At 37.7% G+C, this 22,771-nt stretch overlaps 1 protein-coding gene across 10 annotated transcripts in view; it reads left to right on the top strand.

Annotated features, from left to right (window-relative positions):
* AHI1 (Abelson helper integration site 1) overlaps positions 1 to 22,771 on the top strand; it is a 209,471-nt gene that overhangs the window by 172,760 nt on the left and 13,940 nt on the right. For 7 of the 10 annotated variants that reach the window (XM_086707930.1, XM_086707929.1, XM_086707931.1 and 4 more), the window contains one exon: positions 14,550 to 14,608. In XM_086707930.1, coding sequence (XP_086564056.1) covers positions 14,550 to 14,608 — 59 coding nt within the window. Of the gene's footprint in view, positions 1 to 12,014; positions 12,057 to 14,549; positions 14,615 to 22,771 lie in introns of those variants that run through there. The other 3 variants (XR_015251561.1, XR_015251562.1, XM_086707934.1) reach the window with 3 other exon arrangements.

Here is a 22,771-nt window from a genome sequence, read left to right as displayed (position 1 = left end):
TATCAGGGAGGAAAAAACTGAGAAGCTTGGGGAAAAAAATAGTGCTGACAACCTTGGTTTATTTATGTTTGTATTTTAGACCTTATTGTTTTCTTAGGCTCTCTATTTTTACTAGCCTAATTATTAACCTATGTCACCCATTTATTTGGGGACAAAAGTTACTGTTAAAATTCCTGTTTTAAAATTTTTGTAATAACTTTAAGTTGTCTGACTGTAAAAGTAGTATATGCTCATAGTTTTAAAAAATTAACCAATAAAGAATAGTGTAAATGAAAACTAAAACCCCTCTGTCTGGCTAATATTTGTGTTCCTTCCAACAGTTTCCTCCATATCCTGTTAAAAATGTTGTCTGCACATATGAGCATGCATATCTTTATTCATGTCTGTTCTTCTTTTCAATGAAACTAGGATCATACTTAATATTCTGATTTTTTTCCCCATCAGTATATCCTGGACATCTTTCCTTATTAGCACAGATACTTCTGATTCTTTTTTAAGTTTCAAGGTACTGAAATGCCCAGTTTTCTTTTTTTTTTAATTCCTAAAATGCCCCCTTTTTTTAGATTTCAGAAAATGCTTATTTTTTTGCTAAGAATGAAACCCAAAGCAGAGAAGCATCTTCTACTTTATGAATGTTTCAACATTGATACAACCAAGTATGTTTTTGTGCAAATTCCAGGTGTATAGTAATAATTATGTATAGGAATGTCAGATTATTTTTGTGAGTATAAAGAAATTACTGTGATGTTTTTGTCTTTCTCTAAAAACTCATTAAAAGAATAATATTTATTAGTTTTGCTATTTCAAGGTAATTCTAAAAATATCCATTATAGCTCAGCTTCTCCCATGAGGAGAAGAGTGTTTTAATTCTGTTCAGTATTTTACTGAGCATCTAGAATTAGTGAGAGTAGGCTGGGCTTATTCAAAAGTGCTGACCCCTAAACCAAAGTGCATGATACTCCAGTTTTATTCAGGAACAGCTCTCTTCTTGTCTAGTCCAAAGCAAAACAGAAAACCCAGAAGCATCAGGTAACTCCATAGTAGTACCTCTTCCAGCCAAGCATACAATGCACACAAAATCTTAAATTGATAATTCTGTCAAACTCTTAGAAAAACAGTAGGCAGTATATTAGCTGCCTTCAGTGTACATGTGTCTGTCTTCATCCACGGAATCTCTAATCTTCATTTACCCTCTTCATCCCAAAAGAAGACAGTTCATTAAGCCGGAATTAACTGGGCTATATGTCACTATTTTCAAAAGTCACTTCCTATAGAAAACAAAACCTTCCATTTACTGGTCCTTGTACCAGGAGTGCGTCTGAATTATTTTTAACCACAGAAGTAATAATGATTTTATTATGTTTAATCCAACAACACGTTTATAATAGGCACTGGTTACTTTTGGTATGTTGAAGCAGATTTTTCAGATATCCAGAAGTTAATTAATGTATGCTAAATCATTGAAAATACAATCATAATATTGCCTCCTTCCTGTTGCTAAAGAATAGTATCAATTTATGTCTTTTTTTAACTTTAGTAATTTGGTTTATCAAACAAAATACAGTTGATTTGTCTCTAATTTGTTATTTTAAGTAGATAGAAAATTAATTTGTGTTTGGATCTGTTTCAAAATTTCAGGAATGTTTAGTTTTCTTCCTTCATCTGAAGAGCATGAAATCAAAATCTTAACTTACAAGTAAATCTAAAACCAAAGTACTTATCTGTGTCCTGTGAAGAATCTCAGTGCAGACGATACGGATGTGTATTTTTCCTTATAATTTGTTTCAATACCTTATAACTATTTTGAGAAAAATATTAACTTCAAAAACCATTGTCTACAACTGAAGATTTTCTATTAGCCTAGAGAGAGAACATGTTCTGCAAAGAAAGTAAGTGGACCCTGATGATGTGACAGCAAAGGGAGTATGAGTCACCTCACGCCCACAGACTCTGCTTTCAAAAGTAATGTTCCTGAATGTTCTACACGGAGAAACTCTAAAAGCCTCCAAAATCTCTCTTACCCTGAAAGGAAACCGTATGGTCTTGACCTTCTTAAAGGTCTGGTGACCAGTTTCTCTACTCATTCTCCTTTTTACACCTTTGCCTCAGCCAGCGTGTTTGACACGTGTACCTCGGCTGCTGCCTTGTCTCTTCCCCTCAGCAGCTGTGTTGCTTGCTATTGGGGCAGAGTCCCCCTGTGTGTTTCCAGGAGTCTCTTAACCCCGGCAGAGTGAAACACCGCTGACAGCCTGTCTTCTCAGCTTATCTAGCCTGGGTCCGGGACCTCCATCATTGCCAGCAGTTCCAAAATTAAAGGGGCTGTGAGAGAATCCCCCTGTAGCCTCCACCCCAAAACTTAGTTTGGGGAATGTGTCATATCCTTGATGTCTTCTTAACTCCCGTTACTTAAAATTTACACAAAATTACATAAGGGCAAGTTTGTTTTCCAGTTTAGCAACCCACTGATGATTCACCTGATTTGAGTCTCTGAGGCCATCCTCTATCACGTTTCGGTTTCTTATGTAGAGCTTCCATTGAAAACCCAGTTTAGAGAATAATATAAATTCAATAAAGATTTCATAATTGTTCCAAGAAGCCATTGGTAAGAATTTGTAGGACATTCCCTCATGACTCTGAGAAGGCAGATGTAGCATTCAATCTTTGAATGGATGAGTATACATTAAAAATATAAAATAAGTGATGTACTCGGTCAAACCAATGTTTTGCTTGGCCCATTACTCACTCTTACTATGACAGGAAGCATTGTTTGATAGAATAATATGGTATTTCCTTTTGCTTTTCATGATGGTATCAGTAACATCCATCTAATAATCTGTCACCGATCTAAAATATGTAAGTTGTTGGGGTGCCTGGGTGGCTCAGTCAGTTAAGCATCAGAGTCTTGATTTCAGCTCAGGTTATGATCTCACAGTTTGTGAGTTCGATCCCCACGTCAGGCTCTGCACTGACAGTGTGGAGCCTGCTTGGGATTCTCTCTGTGTCCGTCTCTCTTTCTCTCTCTCTGTCTCTCTCTCTCTCTCTCTCTCTCTGCCCCTCCCCTCTCACTCTCTCAAAATAAATAAATAAATACTTATTTTAATAAAATTAATAAAATGTGTAAGATCTTGTTGGGAGAACTTGCCACCAGTCATTCCAGGTTGTAAATTGTCCTTTAGATACTGGCAGAATTGATTAATATCAGTCACCCTGTCTTCTGACTCAACAAGCATGTCCTTTTTTTCTGAAGTTCTCTGATACTCTGACTTTGCTGTCCTCTTGTGTTTTGTCAAGTACTCCATGGTTTCTCAAACTTGGCACTGGCATTTGGGGCCAGATAATTCTTTGTTTGAGGGAATGTGTATTGTAGGATGTTTAGCGGCATCCCTGGCCTCTGTCCACCCATTCACTAGATGCCATAAACACTAATCTCTCCAGTTGTGACAATCAAAAATGCCTCCCAGATATTGCCAAATTTCCGCTGAGACACAAAATTATCCCCTCCAGTTGAGAACTACTCTATTGTAATAAAAATATACATATATAATATTGTGACATACATATGTGTGTTTTTCCTTCAATTACAATTCTTCTTATTGTAAGGTCCTGTTAAGGAAATTTTGCCTTCATTTTTCCATTTTTGGCAAGCTATACGCATATACGCTATATGGAGTTATGACTATCCTACTTACTTATAAATAATAGCTTCACATAAAGATGTATCCAACTATGGTGAGGCTCAACATGAAAAGTATATATAAAATGTCTCACTTAAATTTAGATAGCTCTTGACTACCATTTATTTCCTTTGCCTTAGAAATTAACTATATGCTCATGTTCTTGTTATTACGCAGCAGCCCCAATAATGCCATAATGATCTCTAATTTTAACACGGTTCTCCTTTAGTTGGCAGACAAAGGAAAGAAACTTTTTTTATTTAAAAGTCTCTTTTATCTGCACAAACCCTGCATATAATACAATACACTGAAACAGTTTTTCTTTTATCACTCTTTTACAGAACTTTTTTGTGCTTAATGAGCCTTGTTTGTTTGTTTGTTTGTTTACCCCTATTTATGCTTCCCCATTACCGTGGATGTGTTGAAGTAGCGACCTCAGTTACACACTTCTGTGTCTTACAAAGAACATAGAATGCTTGATAGACCTCCCAAAGGTTGACATCTCCTTTGTAAGAAAGTGTTCTCTGCCCAAGTGATTCCATCTTGGAGCGACTGACTAAAAGCAGTATCATTCCCAAGATTACAGTAGAAAACATGCCTAGGCCGAGATCATGAGGCTATCTATTGTCCTGTCCTGAAACTCACTGGCAGGTATAAGTGTAAATTACATTTCATATTGAACTTCCCCATTTGAGCAATCTTGTAGTATGGTCATAATTTTATTTTTTTAAAGTTTTTATTTGTTTATTTTGAGAGAATGTGCATGTGTGCACACGTGCACGCACAAGTCGGGGAGGGGCAGAGAGAGAATTCCAGACAGGCCCCGTGCTGTCAGTGTGGAGCCCAATACTGGGCTTGATCTCACAAACCATGAGATGGTGACCTGATCCAAAACCAAGAGCCAGGCGCTTAACCAGTTGAGCCATTCAGGCTTCCCTGGGTCACATTGTTTATCACAACTTTTGTAATTAACCACAAATGCCATTAATAATTATTTCATTTGTTATAGCTAATAAATTTTACATTATAAATATTGTTAAAACAAAAGCATGATTTGTGCTCGGGTATAATGGATATAAACCTACTAAAATGATGTAAAGAGCAAAGTTAAAAGCAACATCACTGAACAATTTTGTTCAAACTAATATAGATACGTACGTATCCATATGCATATGTACACATACTGAAATGAAGAAGAATAAGGAATCATTCATTTAGACAGACTGGCCAGAACCTCCACTTGGTCAGAGAAGTCTTTTCCCCCCATAATCTCATGGCATATTGTTGGTCTCTTACTACATTTGTCACCTGCTACCTCAGTGCCAAATTATTTCTACATACGTTTTCCCTTACTAAATTATGAGTCACAGCCTCACTGTTTCTGTTTAATATTGTTTATCAGGAGGGCAATTGAAATCCTTGATGGGTAGGGTTGGTAAGAATAGAGATTCAAGCTGGAAGAAGGGAAGAAAACAAGGGAGGAGATCACATAATCCATGCTTATTGGTTACTAAGCTATATTCACTAAGCTTCAGACACCAAATCAAAAATTAGTCCTTAGCTCTCCTACCCCAACAAATTGCCAATTTGATTTATGCCAGATTAATAGTTATCAAAGTGCTAGGCCTCAGAATCACCTGGGGCACTTGTGTAAAAATCCTGGTGCCAGATCCTACCCTAAACATGCTAATCTTTGGGAGATACTCCTTTATATTTCTGAAAGCCTCCCTGGGAGACACAAGAGTTACGGAATTTTGCTAGCAAATGTTCTTCCAGCCTTATTGGAGGAATAACATATGTGCTTCAGATCCCTTGATCTCTGGATATATAAACTTCAAGTTGACCTGACGCATTATAGCAGCCTGTAAAGCATTACACATAGCTGTGTGAAACCAATGGGAATCAACTTCCCAGTTGTTCCTTTAAAAGCCCCTCATCTTAGTACTTTACATAGAGAATATTCTCAATAAATTATTATGATTTGACTGGGACAGAGCTCCCAAAAACTTCATAGATATGTCAGGAGTAAGAGAAGGTAGCAACAAAGAACAGTAAAATAGTAATTTTGTAGATACACAGAAGCCATACCAAAAAATATAGAGCGGATTCTCATTGTTCATAGTAGTTATGGTCTCTGAATTCACCACGAACACTGAATTGGTGAATGAATACTGAACCAGTGTTCCAGGGAAAATACCGGATTAGGTTCCTGTGAGCCTCTGGCCACCACATTTTCATCAGCCAACCAATACATAACCTAGTTTTATGTGTGTTTCTGTGTAAAGACACCTTATTTAATATATATATTGTTGATTCATTAAAATTGGACTCCTATCCAACAGTACTATAGCTTGTGCCTGAGCACAGATCATCTGACATATGTATTTCGTCTAAGGCACATCAGCCTTCTTGCATTTAGTCATACTAGACAACATTTCAACATGCTGCTTAGGGATCATTTTAAACAGCAGAACCACCAAGCCAAACACAAAATGTGGAAAACATAGCAGTAAACAGACCACAAAAAGGATGCTCGTTTACAGTATGAGAGCTGAAATAAGACAGAACATTTGAAACATGCCAAAGCTTTAGAAGTTTCTAGTGTTTCAGCCCCAAGTGGGATTGTGTGCATCAGGCAGCTCAAATTTTTCACCACCCTGCACGTGCACACGTATTCAAATGACTATAAAAGCACTGCCGGTATTGATCTGGGATTACAAGTGAACTGTAGTGAGGAGGTGAATTTGCAAATAGGCAATCCATAAATAATGATCAGTTGTGTGTTGAAACTCTCCTAAAAGTACATAGTTGTTCCATTAAAACCCATTAAGTCTTTATAATGAAGATGAAGAAGAAGGTCAGGCAAAGAAAGCTGGTTTAAAAGAAAAAAAAATACAACCTGCTACTTCTAGCATGACTCATGTGTCTGACTTTTTTCTTCTATTTCTTTCTTCCTCTCTGGATGGAAATAAAAAGTCCAAATGTTCCTTGAAGGCAGGGGCTATGTTCAGAATTGAATCCCCAGCATGTAATACAAAGCAGGTATCCAGTGAATGTTTACTGAGTGATGGAAAGGTCAGACAGACGAATAGGAGCACCTGTGCTGAGATGTTTGTGAATCTTCCACATCCGACCTGACCCCCGTCGGAGACCGCAGTGATGGTGCTCACACAGCAGATGTTCAGCAGTGGATAGAGGGCTGGGTGCGATGGACTTCATCAAACAGTTAGGTCTCCATGAGTCCCTCCAATTTCCTTCCTTAATCTCCCATCTCTAGCGAATAGTTCAGTCCCAGAGGAGGAGGGGGATGACCCAAATGATTCTTTAGTTTGCAGGAATTTAAAAAGAGAGAGAGAGGGTGGCCTTCTGATGTTTCCTGCCTCCCCGGTCACCTGCAGTCGTTTTTCATTCTCCCCAAATCAGGTTACTCTAGACCAGCCAGAAATAAAGTCCTGGAAGGCGCAATTATTTAGCAGTTGAATGCCAGATACATACAGTACTTGGAGTGTGTGACTTAGCATTACTACTCTTACCGGTCCCTAGGTCTCGGGGTAAACTAACTGTTCATTTTAGCACTGCTGAGGAAAGTCACATAATTGTCTTGCTTGTCTCTGCGTCATGGTTGTGATTCCCAGCCTCAGTGAGGCCCATGGTCTCGATCATCTTTTTCATTCTTCCTGTCTCCTTGCCCCGTTCTGTCTGTGCTGTGTCACAGAGACGTTCACATCCCTCCAGCCCCATCCTCTTACTCCAAGCTGACTTTGAAGAGAAGTCCTCCAACATGAATTTTCTCTACTTCTCATCTCTATGGACTCTGTATTTCTGTAATTTCACCTTCCCTCTCCAGCTGCTTTCAGATAAAAAAGGAAGCCCCCTTCTTTCTACAGCTGACGCCTCCACTGGTGGTTTTGGTCATTTCCCTTCCGCATTCTTCTAGCTCCTACTGCATTCGTGAGCCCCTTCCTTGCTCCATCACTCCTGTGGCATCTTATTAGTTACTCATTTAACACATGCATATTGAATGCCTGCTGTTTTTCCAGGCACTGCAGTGGGATGTTGTCTGGATAGCATAATGGCAAATTAGACAGAAATTTCCCTTCCAGCTTTTATAGGAGTTATAGTCTAGGGGCACCTGGGTGGCTCAGTCGGTTAAGCATCTGACTTCAGCTCAGGTCATGATCTCAAGGTTTGTGGGTGCAAACCCCACATCGGGCTCTGTGCTGACAGCTCAGGGCCTGGAGCCTGCTTCTGATTCTGTGTCTCCCTCTCTCTGTCTCTGCCCCTCTCCTGCACATGCTCTGTCTCTCTCCCTCAAAAATAAATATTTTTTTTTAATTTTTTTAACGTTTATTTATTTTTGAGAGAGAGCATGAACGGGGGAAGGGCAGAGAGAGAGGGAGACACAGAACCGGAAGCAGGCTCCAGGCTCTGAACTGTCAGCACAGAGCCTGACACGGGGCTCGAACTCACAGACTGTGAGATCGTGACCTGAGCTGAAGTCAGACGCTTAACCGACTGAGTCACCCAGGCGCCCCTCAAAAATAAATATTAAAAAAAATAATAAAAATAAAAAGAGGGCCAGGTAGGCGGGAGGATACATTTGAGGCACTGGCAACCACATGTGCAAAAGCCCTGAAGTGGCTAGAAATACTCAACAGAAAAATTTTAAAGCCAGCTAGCTGGTCACAGGGGGAAAGGACAAGGAATGAAACGCAGAGTAGAAGGAAGGACCAAACCCAGCAATTAACAGACCATGTAAAGAAATACTCCATGGGGCGCCTGGGTGGCGCAGTCGGTTAAGCGTCCGACTTCAGCCAGGTCACCATCTCGCGGTCCGGGAGTTCGAGCCCTGCGTCGGGCTCTGGGCTGATGGCTCAGAGCCTGGAGCCTGTTTCCGATTCTGTGTCTCCCTCTCTCTCTGCCCCTCCCCCGTTCATGCTCTGTCTCTCTCTGTCCTAAAAATAAATAATAAAAAAAAAAAAAAAAGAAATACTCCATACCTGCAATGTCCTGGGTCATTAACACTACCGTCTCTCTGCTGTTTCTTTCCTTTCAGCACTGAACTTACTACTCCTTTTTCATGTGGCTTCACCAGCCACTATATTTCAAGCCTTCTCTGAGACGTACACTGCTGCATCTTTTTTGTTGTTGTTTTTTATTTTTCTCTAACATATTTTTGTCTAGGTTATCACTTCTAGCCCCATAGTTTTGGATATCACTTTGGTATTCTCAGATGTACCAAACTCTACATCTGTAACCCTGGCTCCTATCTTGAATCCCCCAGGTATATTTCTAACTGCCTCCTAGAAGTTTTTATATAGATATCATTCTGGAATCTCTGGTCATGCCCATCATCTGCCCTCACCTTCAGGGAGTTCCCTCTTGAAAGAGCTGGCAGATGTCAGACATTTGGGAGTTTTGCTGCACAAGAGTTCAGTAGACTGCAATACAAAATGCAAGAAGAACAAGTAGAAATGGTTCCTGACTTAAGCTTCGTGAGGTCAGGAAAAGCTTTCCAGAGGAATTGATTTCTAAATTGAGTTTCATGGAAGCAAGGCATTCCTGGCAGACTGAACAGATATATACTAAGGCCTGGTACACTTGGGCCACACAAGTATTTCATCAGGTCTAGAGGTTGGGATGCAAAGTTAAAAACAGAAAGAGCTGGGGCACCTAGGTGGCTCAGTTGGTCAAGTGTCTGACTTTGGCTCAGGTCATGATCTCGCAGTTCGTGGGTTTGAGCCCCACACAGGGTCCTGTGCTGACAGTTCAGAGCTTGGTGCCTGCTTCAGATTCTGTCTCCCTCTTTCTCCCTCTGCCCTTCCCCCACTCATGCTCGCTTGCGCTGTCTCTCTCTCTCTGTCTCTCTGTCTCTCAAAAATAAACATCAAAAAAAACTTTTAAATATATTTTAAAAAAAGAGCTGAATCTGAACAAGGAGACAGGATTTAAGAAGGTCCCTATGGCATGTTAAGAAGCTGCATTTTAGGGATGCCCAGGTGGCTCAGTCCGTTAAGTGCCTGACTCTTGATTTTGGCTCAGGCCATGATCTCATGGTTCATGAGTTCGAGCCCCGCATCGGGTTCTCACTGACAGTGTGTAGCCTACTTGGGATTCTCTCTCTCTGCCTCTTTTTCTGCCCATCCCCCTGCTCATGCTGTGTCTTTCAAAATAAATAAATAAACTTAAAAAAAAAAGGAAAAAAAGCTGCATCTTATCCTGGAGGTAGTAGGGAGTCACCAAAGGATTATCTAATTGTTTCAAAAGTGCATTCTAGAAGCTCTGAAAAAAATGGAAAAAAAGCAATACTGAAGGAACTATGACCAGGAGAAGCTGTTGCAATAATCCACGACAAATACAATGAGAAACTAGGATTTGGTGAACTAAATCCATGTGAAGGTTAAGGAGAAACCTGGGTTTCTAGTTTGAACACCCCAGTGTATAAGAGTAGAAGAACTTCAATCTGAGACTCAATGAAATTGGCAGCATCTATGCAACAGTCACTTACAGATATCTTGCAGACATCTATGGAACTCAGGAGAGATTTGCTGAAAACTCAGACTTGCAGGTAGTTCTGATGAAAATTTACAGATCCAAGTGTGTTTTCGGAAAAAAACTGCTGTGTTTACAAAATTCGCTGAAAACTAGCTATTGCCAAATCATTTTGGAGAAAACTTAAGATCTGGATCTGGTTTAATGGTATTGATTTGGAAGTCATTTGCTAAACATACTGGTTAAGTCCATGAGATCAGAGATTTTGTAAAGAATGGAAAGGACAAAGGGTAGAAGGTTAAAGGATGCCAGTTTTGGTCAAGAGTGAACTTAAGAAAGAGCATGGGAAGGATGTTGCTGTGAAATAGCGGATCTCCTGAGATCTCTTAAGGTCTAGCTAAATGCTCCTTCCTCTGTGAATCCCTCTCAAAAACTTCCAGTTACGATTCAAGGCTTCTGTTCCTTTATTTCTGCACATTTCCTTTTTATCGTCATCGTAATGTTTATTCCTCTCTACCTTGTTGGTTGTATGTAAAGCTTTCCCCATTAGGTCATGAATTCCTATAGCCTCCTCAGCTTTGTACCCCCAGGACATCTAGCACAGTGCCTGGCTCAGAGTGGGGTTTCATAAATACCTGTTGTTGTTTCTAACTGGCACAGTTAGTACCCAAAACTACAAATCACGAACCAAAATGAAAACCTTCACTTTGTGTTTTTATATACTTCCAGAAACCGCATCTTAATGCACGGGACTATTTTGTCCTCAAGGAAAAACATTATAATTCAGCATCAAATACAATTCACATAACTAATAATAAATTCTAAAATCAAAGAATCAAGGGAATATATAAAATCGTAAAATTGTGCTCCTGGAAACAGAATTTTAGCAACAGAGGAAATCTGGAAGAGCTTGTTTAGTCCTGTGGTCTATAAACTCTCCTCTGTAGAACCCTGTTCTTTAGGGTTCTGGGGAGTAGAGCTGGGAAGACAGGGTTTGCCAGGCCACCAAACCTAACTTCACCTAGACTAATTCCACGTTTAAGTGTTTCTATATGAGGGGTCCAAGCAAAACTGTCCTTGAAAAATAGTTTTGTTGTTAAATCAGTTTGAAAAACCAGAATTGTAGCCTTTGGGCGACTTCTGTAGCCTTGGAGAGTCTGGGCCTCCATTTCCTCATCTGTAAAATACGCGAATGGTGCTGTGATAGATCACGCTTTTATTCGGAGCCCCTTCTGTTCATTTTCAGGTAAAAAACAGACCCCAAGAGAAGGGAAATGGCTTGTACTCAGGCCACATGGAAAGCTAATGACAGAGCCACGACTACAATTTAGCCACCAGCTCTAGTTGTTGTTTTCCTCTCTCTTTTTAAAAAGTTTCTACCAAGTGGGTATAAATAAACAATAGATATTAATTATATGAAAAAGAAGATATCAGAAGGTATTATAAACACATAAATATAGAGCTGTACGATACCATAAATTTGCCTTATTTAAAGCTCACCTGTGTGCTACCTACAACAGACATTGATTGAACATTTACCTAATTTTACATTCATTCTTCAAGTTTACAGAAATACTTGGATGAGTTGTTTGCATGGCCCATTTCTCTTACAAAGCTATTTATGAGTTGTTTTCTTCTTGGTAAATCTCCCGTTTGATCAGTGGAGGCACTTAAAATCATTTCGTTAATCATTCCTTTCATGTTTAAGTCTCACTGCATCTAATTTTAAAAGCCTCACTAAGAAGCTGTGAGGGTTTGGGAAGCAGGAGCCCCTGGATTCTGGTCTTTTCATTCATCTCCTTTGCTTTGCTCATCTTCCTCTCCTCATCCCCTCCTCTCCAAATCAAGGGTACCATGAAGAGGAGACGAAGTCACAAAACAACTTGAGAGGTGTGTGTGGACAGGAGGGAAAGAAGGGCAGTCGTGCTCCCTGGCCTTGTGGATGATGGGGGGAGCTGTGGGCTGGTGGTATCACAGCCGTGGGGGCTTTTTTGTTAAACAAGGAAATGAAACAAAACAGCTCACAGAGATACCTTCTTCCTCCTCCTTCTTGCCTCCATGAGTAACTACCCATATGGCGCGCTGCTGCTGAGACCAAGGAATGAGTGAGTAAAGGTGTTTAGAAGTGGAATATTGGTCCTAATTAAACAAGTGTCCTTTAATAAGTGTTAAAACTTTGTAATGTGGATACTCTATTAACTTGGGATTCATAAGATTTGAACACAATTTAAGCCACCTTTGCAATATGAAGAAGGACTTAAATGTGCCAGTTACTGTAATACAGTAATACAGCAGGAAAGATGGCAGGGACAGTGTTAAATCTACTTAAGACAAACCTTCTGCATCCATTTCACATGATGAACAGACTATTAAAAGCAGGTTTGGTAAGACCTACACATGACAATATGTTGTTACTCATATGTCAGGGTCATGATAAATAACTAAAAATAACATTGACTTAACAGTGATATACAATTCAGTCTTATTTCTCTTCCCTCCACCTCTGAAGTAGGTTCAAATTCTGATCAGAGCTGTTACATTGAGGGTTTTTTTTTAATCCAGACTTTTACAAAGTTGCATACATTATATATATATAATACATACACACATTATATACATATACATACATACGTATACATATGGTAAGATGCTGGGCTTGCCATGAGCAAAGAGATAGAAGTAATACTTAGACCAAGTAAAAAATAAAATCAATTTGATTGCTGTCTTTGGAATTTATTTCATAAGACTGGGAGAAAAACTAAATATATTCAGTTATAATTGATACTTTCTGAGTTTAGATTTTGATGGTTTTCTTTGCTTCTTGCGCTATTGGGTTCAGGGCAGGTAGACTGTTCTGTAATCTGAATTAGTCCGTGAATTTGAATTTTTCATGTGATTGTACTTTTTGTCCCAAACACATTTTAAGTAAGTCAGATCATCTTCACTAGTAGGGAAAAATCAGGTGGTGCTTTGGTTGTTCTGTGAAATTGAGTCACTTGCTACAAGATCCACCTTTCACCACTAAGTCTTCTTGTTCTTTTATGTTTTTATTATATGCTTGATTTGAAGCTATGCAGATAGCAATAATACTGCATAATACAATATCATCTTGAAATCTTTATGATTAATAATACTTGTTTTAAAATATCCAATGACTTCACTCATATGAGGACTTTAGGATACAAAACAGATGAACATTAGGGAAGGGAGGCAAAAATAATCTAAAAACAGGGAGGGAGACAAAACATAAGAGACTCTTAAATATAGAGAACAAACAGAGGGTTACTGGAGGAGTTGTGGGGGGGGGGGTGCTAAATGGGTAAGGGGCACTAAGGAATCTACTCCTGAAATCACTGTTGCACTATATGCTAACTAATTTGGATGCAAGTTAAAAAATAAACATTATTAATTAAAAAGAAAAAAAGAATACTTGTTTTAAGATACTCAAGTGCCAAATCTTGCTAAAGAATGATCTTGCAGAATCTGATTGTGAGGGACAAAATCTAAAAAGCAAAATAATCTTCAGGAAAGATAAGACTGGGAAAACAGTAGTTACTCAAACAACTTAAGACTGAAACAACTTAAGGACTGTGCTCCTTTTCTTTGATTTCATCTTGGTTTTTGTTCTCTGCAGTTTTTTTTTAATTAAATAATTAGGTGGCTATAGTATATCTTTGATTTGTATATGGCTCAAAACTTAGTAACTGTATATTTTCTATGTGAATTTTAAATGGATTCTTTCCATAACATGTAATTACCTCTTTAAAAAAATATTTGTAGTCAATTTTATAGCAACGTTGGGTAGATTTATAAAATACTGTCTCATATCAAACTCCATTTTCCCACAGTATACTTTCATTTGGACTTAATGCTGGAATTCTGGAGGAACCATCAAACATAACAATATAATCTGGCACCACTGAAAGCACTTTTAATTTGTTTTCTTCACAAAGGTGCCGTTAATAAAATATGTACCGAACAAATTTTGTAGAAGGTTGGGTTTTCAGATCCAAAATTTTAGATAGAATTCCATGAGTGTCATCACTATGAAAATATAAAGTATGCCAAAAGGATGAGGAACGAAGGATGCGATGTTGAAAGATACATTTAGAACCTAAGTGATATGCCATATGGTGTTTCTAGATTAGTTTACACTGATTCATATCTGACCTTTTTTTTGCCACATACCTGAAAACTGACATGCGTACAGAGTGCTCAGATGATCTGGAGAACTTTCTCCTTGGTTGTCCGTAGGAGTGAAAACATTATGCTGATAGACATTTATGTTCAGAACAAGCATGCTCTCTCCTCATTCAGCAAGTTGCTACTATTACCTGTGTTGTGCTGAGTTTGTACTTACCGTTTGTTCTTCTTCTTTTGCAGCGGTCAGTCATTAAGGACAAGTCCCAAGATTTCAGGCTGGGCTCAGAGTCTGTGACACAGTAAGCAACTTTTCCTTCTAAATACTTGCAGCGCTAAACAAGTATTGTTTGTTTTTTTAAGGACAATTTCTCCATTTCTCTTTTTATGACATTACACCAAAAGTTAAATTTCAGGGGCACCTGGGTGGCTCAGTCGGTTGAACATTCAACTCTTGATTTTGGCTCCGGTCATGATCCCAGGTTTGTGGGGATGGAACGCTGTGTTGGGCTCTGTGCTGAACGTGGAGCCTGCTTAAGATTCTCTCTCTCCCTGGGGTGCCTGGGTGGCTAAGTCAATTAAGTGTCCCGTTCTTGGTTTCAGCTTGGGTCATGATCTCATGGTTTGTGGGTTCAAATTCCACATCGGGCTCCACACTGACAATGCAGAGCCTGTCTGGAAATCTCTGTCTCCCTCTCTCTTTCAAACTCTCTCTGCACCCCCTCTCAAAATAAATAAACAAAAAAAAAAAGAGGAAAAGATTCTCTCTCTCTTCTCCCTCTCTTCGTCTCTCAAAAAAAAAAAAAAATCTCAAACTTTAAAAAAAGAAAGTTAAATTTTAGATAATTGATTTTTAAGAGTTGAGCTAGCTTGAGAATATTTTATTTTGATTTTTTTAGTGTTTATTTACTTTTGAGAGAGAGAGAGAGAGAGAGAGAGCAGGGGAGGGGCAGAGAGAGAGGGAGACACAGAATCCAAAGCAGGCTCCAGGCTCTGAGCTGTCAGCACAGAGCCTGACATGGGGCTTGAACTCATGCAAGATCATGACCTGAGCCGAAGTCGGACACTAAACCGACTGAGCCACCCAGGCGCCCGTAAGAATATCTTAATGGTTGGACTTTGAGAATGTATTATAACTAAGTTATAAGAAATAATATTAAATAAAATTAAAATATCATACTAAATTTTTGTTTTTTGGGACCATTTTGTCATTTATTTTTGTTTGAGTAACATTTTAAAATGACATCAACTGAAAACACGTAGATGATGTGTGGTTTAAAAAAAATTATGAAATACCTATTTTGAGACATTAAAGAAAAGAAAGTAATACCCAGAACATTATCATTGTATATTTTCTCCAAATGCGTAATATATTTAAGCAATTTGTTTCGAGGTATTTGTTATAAAAGATCACTAGGAAGTTTTTGTAGTTTCATTTGGTACTTGCTGCATCATTTAATACATAAATGAAAATCCCTTTTACCTCAAAAAACTTATATCAAAAATCTTCCTATTTCTCATTTTTTTTATCCCTGCAGATCATTTTGTACCTAACTTTCAGCCCAAACTTCATATTCACACAATCACTAGCAAACTATCCCAAGAGGGTAACAGCCTCAAACAGCCTAGATAATCTGTCGTGCCCTCCTGTTCATCCACCAACCATACCCACAATACGCATATGAGTACATGCTTACACACACACGCACCCGGATGATCCCAGCTGAATTTCCTTCAGGAAGATGTTTGTTCAGGTTAACCCTGCTACTGATGTTGACATTTTGGAGAATAATATGGCTGTTTCACTTCAAAAATTCTGAAGGAGATGACAGTCTAATTTATAGGAATTATCAAATAAAACCATGCATTATTTCACAAGATAATGTTTTATTCTACAGATGAAAGACAAACATAATTTAAATGGTGTTTTAAAGAGTCACAGAATCATGACCTAGAAGATTCCTTAGAAATTCTCTCTCCCCTCTGTTTTCTAGTCAAGAAAACTAAGGGGAAAGGCCTTGCATAAATTTCCCAGGGCACTTCTGTGTCAGTGCACAGACCAGGAGCCAAGATCCCCAGACTGCTGGGCTGTTTGTTTGTCTGTTTGTTTTAAATTATATTTAGTGTTGTCAGGCTTCCCAGTAAAATGCCATTTTGTTGGAAGCTTTAAAATCTTTTAAAGAGAAAATCTGATGATGATATAACTATATATAGCCCTGTATCACTTCAGAGCACAGCCACTCACATGGATCACATTTGGTTCTCACTATGTCCCTGCAGACCAGTATCCTGACCCCTGTCTTAGATCTTAGAGGCTGTGACTTGTCTCAAGTCACTGTGGTTACTAAATGTCACACCCAGGACCAGAACACAGGTCCTCTGTTTCCTAATCTGCTTTTCTTTCCAGGCTTTCCTGCTGCCTCCCATATGAAACACACATCCCAGGTCTTTCTGATCTTCATTCTTGTTACATCTGCCAGGAAAGTTTTCAGTTCCATTCTCTAAAACACTGGAATTTTATATAATAGTTGATGATACAGTCATTGACCCTAAAGAGTTTATACTCAATGACAGATCACACATATAAAAAATACACAAACAGTAAGGACAAACTGTTTCAACAACCAAAAAATACCATAATATTTAGGGGCACCTGGGTGGCCCAGTCAGTTAAGCATCCAGCTTCGGCTCAGGTCATGATCTAGTGGTTCGTGAGTTTGAGCCCCACATCAGGCTCTGGGCTGACAGAGCCTGAACCTGCTTCAGATTCTGTGTGTGTGTCTCTCTCTCTGTCTCTCTCAAAAATAAAAATAAAAAAAATTTTAAAATACCATATTTAATACATTATGGCAACAGTACTCTTGGTGTTTTTGAACATGTTTTATAAAAAATTTTCAAACTTGTATCTAATATGCAAATGAGAGTCTGTAGTCACTGACTGCTTTGGATGCCTATTCTCCGGTGATACACAGATCCACACCATGCTCTCCAGGTTAGAATTTTTAAAAAACCTCACAAAATGTCCCAGCTCCTAAAGACTGTCAGGGTAGCTTGACTTCTCCTTTTGAGCATAGAACACTTACAAAGCTTCTGAAAATAAATTTTCATGAGAAGTTCAGATATGTCTAAATGCTCAAGTTCATCTGCAGCTTTTTGGGCTTTCCCTATACTAGTAATTTCTTAGAAGTAGGGATGAATTAAGATACATTTCTAATGACCTGAAAACTGTAGGCAAGTGGAAGGTGGAAATATTATAGCCCCGTATGTACAAAGTCATTTCTTTATTTCTTTAATTTACCTAAATGAGTCCATTGTACCCAAGTAAATGGACGGACGCTAATTTATTATTATTATTATTATTATTATTATTATTTTAGAGAGAGAGAGCACAAGTTGGGGAGGGAAGCAGAGAGAGAGAGAATCTTAAGCAGGCTCCATGCTTAGCATGGAGCCTGACACAGGGCTTGATCTCACACGATCTCGTGATCATGACCTGAGCCAGAATCAAGAGTTGGACATTTAATCGACTGAGCCACCCAGGCGCCCCTGAAGGCTAATTGTTTTGTTTGTTTCAGTCTTGCCATTCAGTTTGCAACTTATTTAGTTGGTTGACCAGAATATATAAATAAGCTACATAGGACTACCTCTTACTACTTCCACTTGAATTTCTTATCTTCTTTATTCTTTCTTATTTTTATTTTTTTTAGAAATGTCAATCACTTCTGTGCAGGTAACGTTTACACATTTTAGTAAAGCTGTACTCCCTTCTTAAGGTATCAAGAAAAAACCCCAAGAGGTTAATTTAACCAAAGCATTTTCTTAAAAGTCTGAAACTTACACCTTTTGTACTTCATGCCCCCATGATGTTATTATCTACTGCCTGAGAGTTGGTAATGAAGTTCTATTAATATGTGACAATTCTTAATAAGTAGTATCCGGTATTCCCTAGTCATTAATCTGTTTTATTTTGAGTTTGTTGGGGTTTTTTTTAAAGATAGAATGTTTTATTTCATTAACAGCTTTGATCAGAGAAAAGTTAATTCAGATAGTAATATTAAAGTCCTTTATTTATGAACACTCAGATGGGAACTGAATGAATGAAATCTCTTCTTAATATAATGAAGGCTTTAAGAGTTAATTCTAAGTATCCTGTCACTCTTCCACTATATATTTATTCCAGTTTTATAATAATCCTGTTCCAGACTCCAGTTTCCTTTTCACGAGAAGGAAGTGGTTTACCTTTTTTCCTTAAAATACCTGTTGCTTGCAACCTTTTTTTTTTTTTTAGTTCTTGCTTTGTCCACTTTTCAGCCTTTTTTTTTTTTTTTTACCACCACCCCCCCACCCCGACCTCCACTTTGTGAAATCAGACCCAGCCATTGTGAGGTGTGTGACATCAGAATGTTCTTTATATATTTTAAATATGTTCTTCTGCAGATACATAATTTGCAGATATTCTCTCCCAGCCTCTGTTTTCCCTTTTCATTCTCTTTTAACAGTGGCTTTCAAAGAACAAGCTTTATTTTGATGACGTTTATCAGTTTTTTCTTTTATGAATCATGCTTTATACTGTCTAAGCATCCTTTGCCTAAAGTCACAGAAGTTTTCTCCTACGTCTTCCTGTGAAAGTTTTATATTTTCAGGTTTTATATTTAAGTGTATGATCTGTTTTGTGTTAATTTTTATATATGGTATGAGGTTTGGATAAGATCATCTATTTTGGTTTGTTTGCATTTGCATATTCTAGTTGTTCCAGCCCCATTTGTTGAAAAAACAATCCTGCCTCAGATGAATGGCCTTTTTGCATTTTTGTGAAAATCGATTCTCAGTATCTGTGTGCATTTGTTCCTGGACTCAGTTCTGATCCATTGATCTGGTTTTCTGTCTTTAATCAGTAATACACTGTCTTGATTACTAGAGATTTATAATAAAACTGGAAGTCTTGGAAGTAGGTATTATTGGTCCTCCAACTTTGTCCTTTTTCAATGTCAATTTAGTTATTCAAGGTCTTTTTTATATGCACATGATTTTTAGAATAAGCTTCTTCTACAGTAGAGCCTACTGGATTCCAATTGGCATTGCCTTGAATCCACAGACCAGTTTGGAGAGAATTGACAGGTTAACAATATTCAGTAATCTGACTCATTAACAATTTCTTCATTTATTTAGGTCTTCGTTAATTTCTCTCAGCACTGTTTTTTTAGTTTTCAGGGTGTAAGTCCTACAGATGTTTGACCCATTTATTCCTGACCCATTTATCCGTATGTAAATGGTATTTATAATTGTTTTTTGCTCATTTATAGAAATACTACTGACTGTCGGATGTTGAACTTGCATTATGCCATCTTACTAAAATGTCTTTTGAGTTTTAGTAGCTTTTTCGTATATTTTACTAGATTCTCTACATAGACAATCAAACAAATAAAAACCAGTTTAATTCCTTCCTTTCCAAACCAGATGCCTTTTTTTTTTTTTTTTTTTTGCCTTATTGCAAAGGCTAAACCTCCAGTATAATGTTACAATGTTGAATAGAAATGATGAAAGTAGATAGCGTTATCTTCTTCATGATTTTATGGGTAATGAGTGGGAAAGCATTCAGTCTTTCACCATTAAATATGATATTATCATAGGGTTTTTTTATAAATGTCCTTTATCAGGTAGATTCCTTCATTTCCTGGTTTGCTGAGAGTTTGTGTCAGTAATGGATGTTGGATTTTTGTCAAATGCTCTTTCTGTGTCTATTCAGATAATCATGATTTTTCTTTATTAATGTGTTCATATGGTAGATTACATTGATTTTCAAATATTAAACTAACGATTCATTCTTAGGATAAACCCTATTTAGTCATGGTATGTTATCATTTTTATAAATTGGTGAACTTGATTTTCTAAAATTTAATTTAGAACTTTTCCATTTTGTTCATGAAAAATATGGGTCTTTGGTTTTCTTGTAATGTTTTAGTCTGGTTTGGTATTAGGGTAAGCTGGCTTCATGGAATGAGTTAAGAATTTCTAGTTCTTCTGTTCTCCGGAAGAGTCTGTAGATTTGGTATTTTTTCTTTTGTAATTTTCATTTCTTCATTGATACTCTCTGTTTAGTGACATAATTTCCTTTAGTTCTTTGAACATATTTACAATAATAGATTTCAAGTCTTTGTCTAGAAAGTCCAATGTATAGACTTCCTAAGGGACAGTTTCTGCTGATTATTTTTTTCCCTTTGTATGGGCCATCCTTTCTTGGTTTTTTTGTATGTCTTTGTAATCTTTTGTTGAAAACTGGACATTTTAAAGACTATAATGTGACAACTCTAAGAATTGGATTCTTGCCTTCCCTGGGGTTTGTTGTTGATGCTACTTATTATAGTTGTTATTTGTTAAATAACTTCTCTGAACAAATTTCTACAACTCTATAATTACAATGTTTGGCCACTGAAGTCTCTGCTTGTTTAGACTAGTGATCAGCTAATTGGACAAAGATTTCCTTGAACACCTGGAACCATTAAGTCTCTCAGTTTTGCTAAGGGGTCTCTTGGGGTATTGAGCACACCTTCGATATTTAGCCAAGCAGTTGACAACTCTGTGTTAGCTTTTGCTTCCTATTAGCACAGAGCATTAAGATCAGCCAGAAGTGAAGGCATAAAGCCTTCTTAGGTCTCTGCTGTACATGCTCACAACCGTACATGTGTGAGACCTTCTAGACTCTCCGAATAGTGTCAGAACTTGGGAAAACTCGTGTGGAAATCTTACTCCCCCAACTTTTCCTTTTCACCTTTTTTAGTTAGTCTGTTGTTTAGCTTCTATTATCCATCACTCAGGCAGCCATGAAGCTAACTGTAATTGTTTTAACAAGTGCCTCCCAGGGAAAAGGCCAGCTCTGAGATAGGTCAAGTACTGATAGCCTTATAAGTGGTATCTTCCAAGGAACCACCAGACAGATCAAGTAAAATAGTTCTTTAGAAATGAGGCTTTGAAAGAGCTCCATCCCTGTTCTGTTCCTTCCAGTAGCTGCTGGGCTGCTGGCTTTCGCCATAAATTGCAGGCTATTCTTCAAGGCCACCACAGAGCTACAGTGGGGTATAGGACTAGGTCAAGTTAAAATGCCACAGAGCTCTCTGCTTTTACCAAGGTTCAACCATTTTTCTTGAATAAACATTCCCCAGTTGCCACAAGCTTTTGACTAATTTCTAGAAATCTGAAAATGCTGATTCTGACCATTTTTGCCAGTTTTCTCTTAGCTTATTTGGAGAAGAGAATATTCAGAAGTCCTTAGCTCCACCACTTTCATGGCCATCATTTTATTTATTCTTCAAGTGTTGGATAAATTCACAGGTAAAGCTGTCTGGCCCTGGAATGTTCTTTTTTGGAAGATTTTTAACTACAAATTCTATTTATTTAGTAGAATTAGAGCTCTCAAGGTTATGTGTTTCTTCTTATGTAAACCTTGATAGTTTGTTTCTTTCAAGGAATTTGTCCATTTCACTCAAGTGATTTAATTGGTTGATATAATGTTGTTCATAATATTCCCTCATCTTTTCAGTAGTAATAGGATCTGTAGTAGTCTTGCAGCCCTCTAATCCCTGCTGTTGGTAATTAATTTTTTAAGGCAGCGAGCAATCTCAGCCTAAATAATTTCTTTTTTTTCAATCAGCCTTGCTAATAATGGTTTATCAATTTTGATCTCAAAGAATCAAATTTTTGTTTCATTGATTTCTCCTTATTGTTTCTCTATTTTCTCTTTCATTGGTATCTACTCTGGTCTTTATTTGGCTTATTTGGGGTTTAATTTGTCCTTTTTCACAACTTTTAAAGTGGAAACTGTGGACATCGATTTAATACCTTTCTTCTCTCCTAATATAAACATTTAGTGCCATAAATTTCCCACTAAGCACTGCTTGAATGGCATTCCACAAATTTTGATATATTGTGGTTTCATTTTCATTTCTTTCAAAAACAGTTTTTTAATTTTTCTTCAGATTTATTCTTTGATCCTGGGTTACTTGGAAGTGGGTCATTTCATTCCCAATATTTACGGAGTTTCCCAGATATCATTCTGTTATTGATTTCTAATTCCATTGTGGTCAAAGAACATATTCTGAATGATCCAAATCTTTTTAAATTTATTGAGAATTATTTTGTGATTCTTAATATGGTCTCTCTTGGTAAAAGTTTTTAGTGCCCTTGAAAAAAATGTGTAGTCAATAGATGTAGAAGAAGCACTTGACAAAATACAGCATCCTTTCTTAATAAAAACCCTCAAGAAAGCCCGGATAGAAGGAACATACCTTAACATCATAAAAGCCAAATATGTAAAACCCATGACTAATATCATCCTAAATGGGGAAAAACTGAGATCTTCCCCCTGAAATCAGGAACATGACAAGGATGCCCACTCTCACCACTGTTGTTGAACATAGTGTTGGATGTCCTAGCCTCAGCAATCAGACAGCAAAATGAAATAAAAGGCA

Source organism: Puma concolor, chromosome B2, assembly GCF_028749965.1.
Source record: "Puma concolor isolate L17-30 chromosome B2, mPumCon1.1.hap2, whole genome shotgun sequence".
Taxonomy (NCBI): domain Eukaryota; kingdom Metazoa; phylum Chordata; class Mammalia; order Carnivora; family Felidae; genus Puma; species Puma concolor.
Note: the sequence above shows the minus strand (reverse complement) of the source record. Positions and strands in the feature narration are given on the sequence as shown.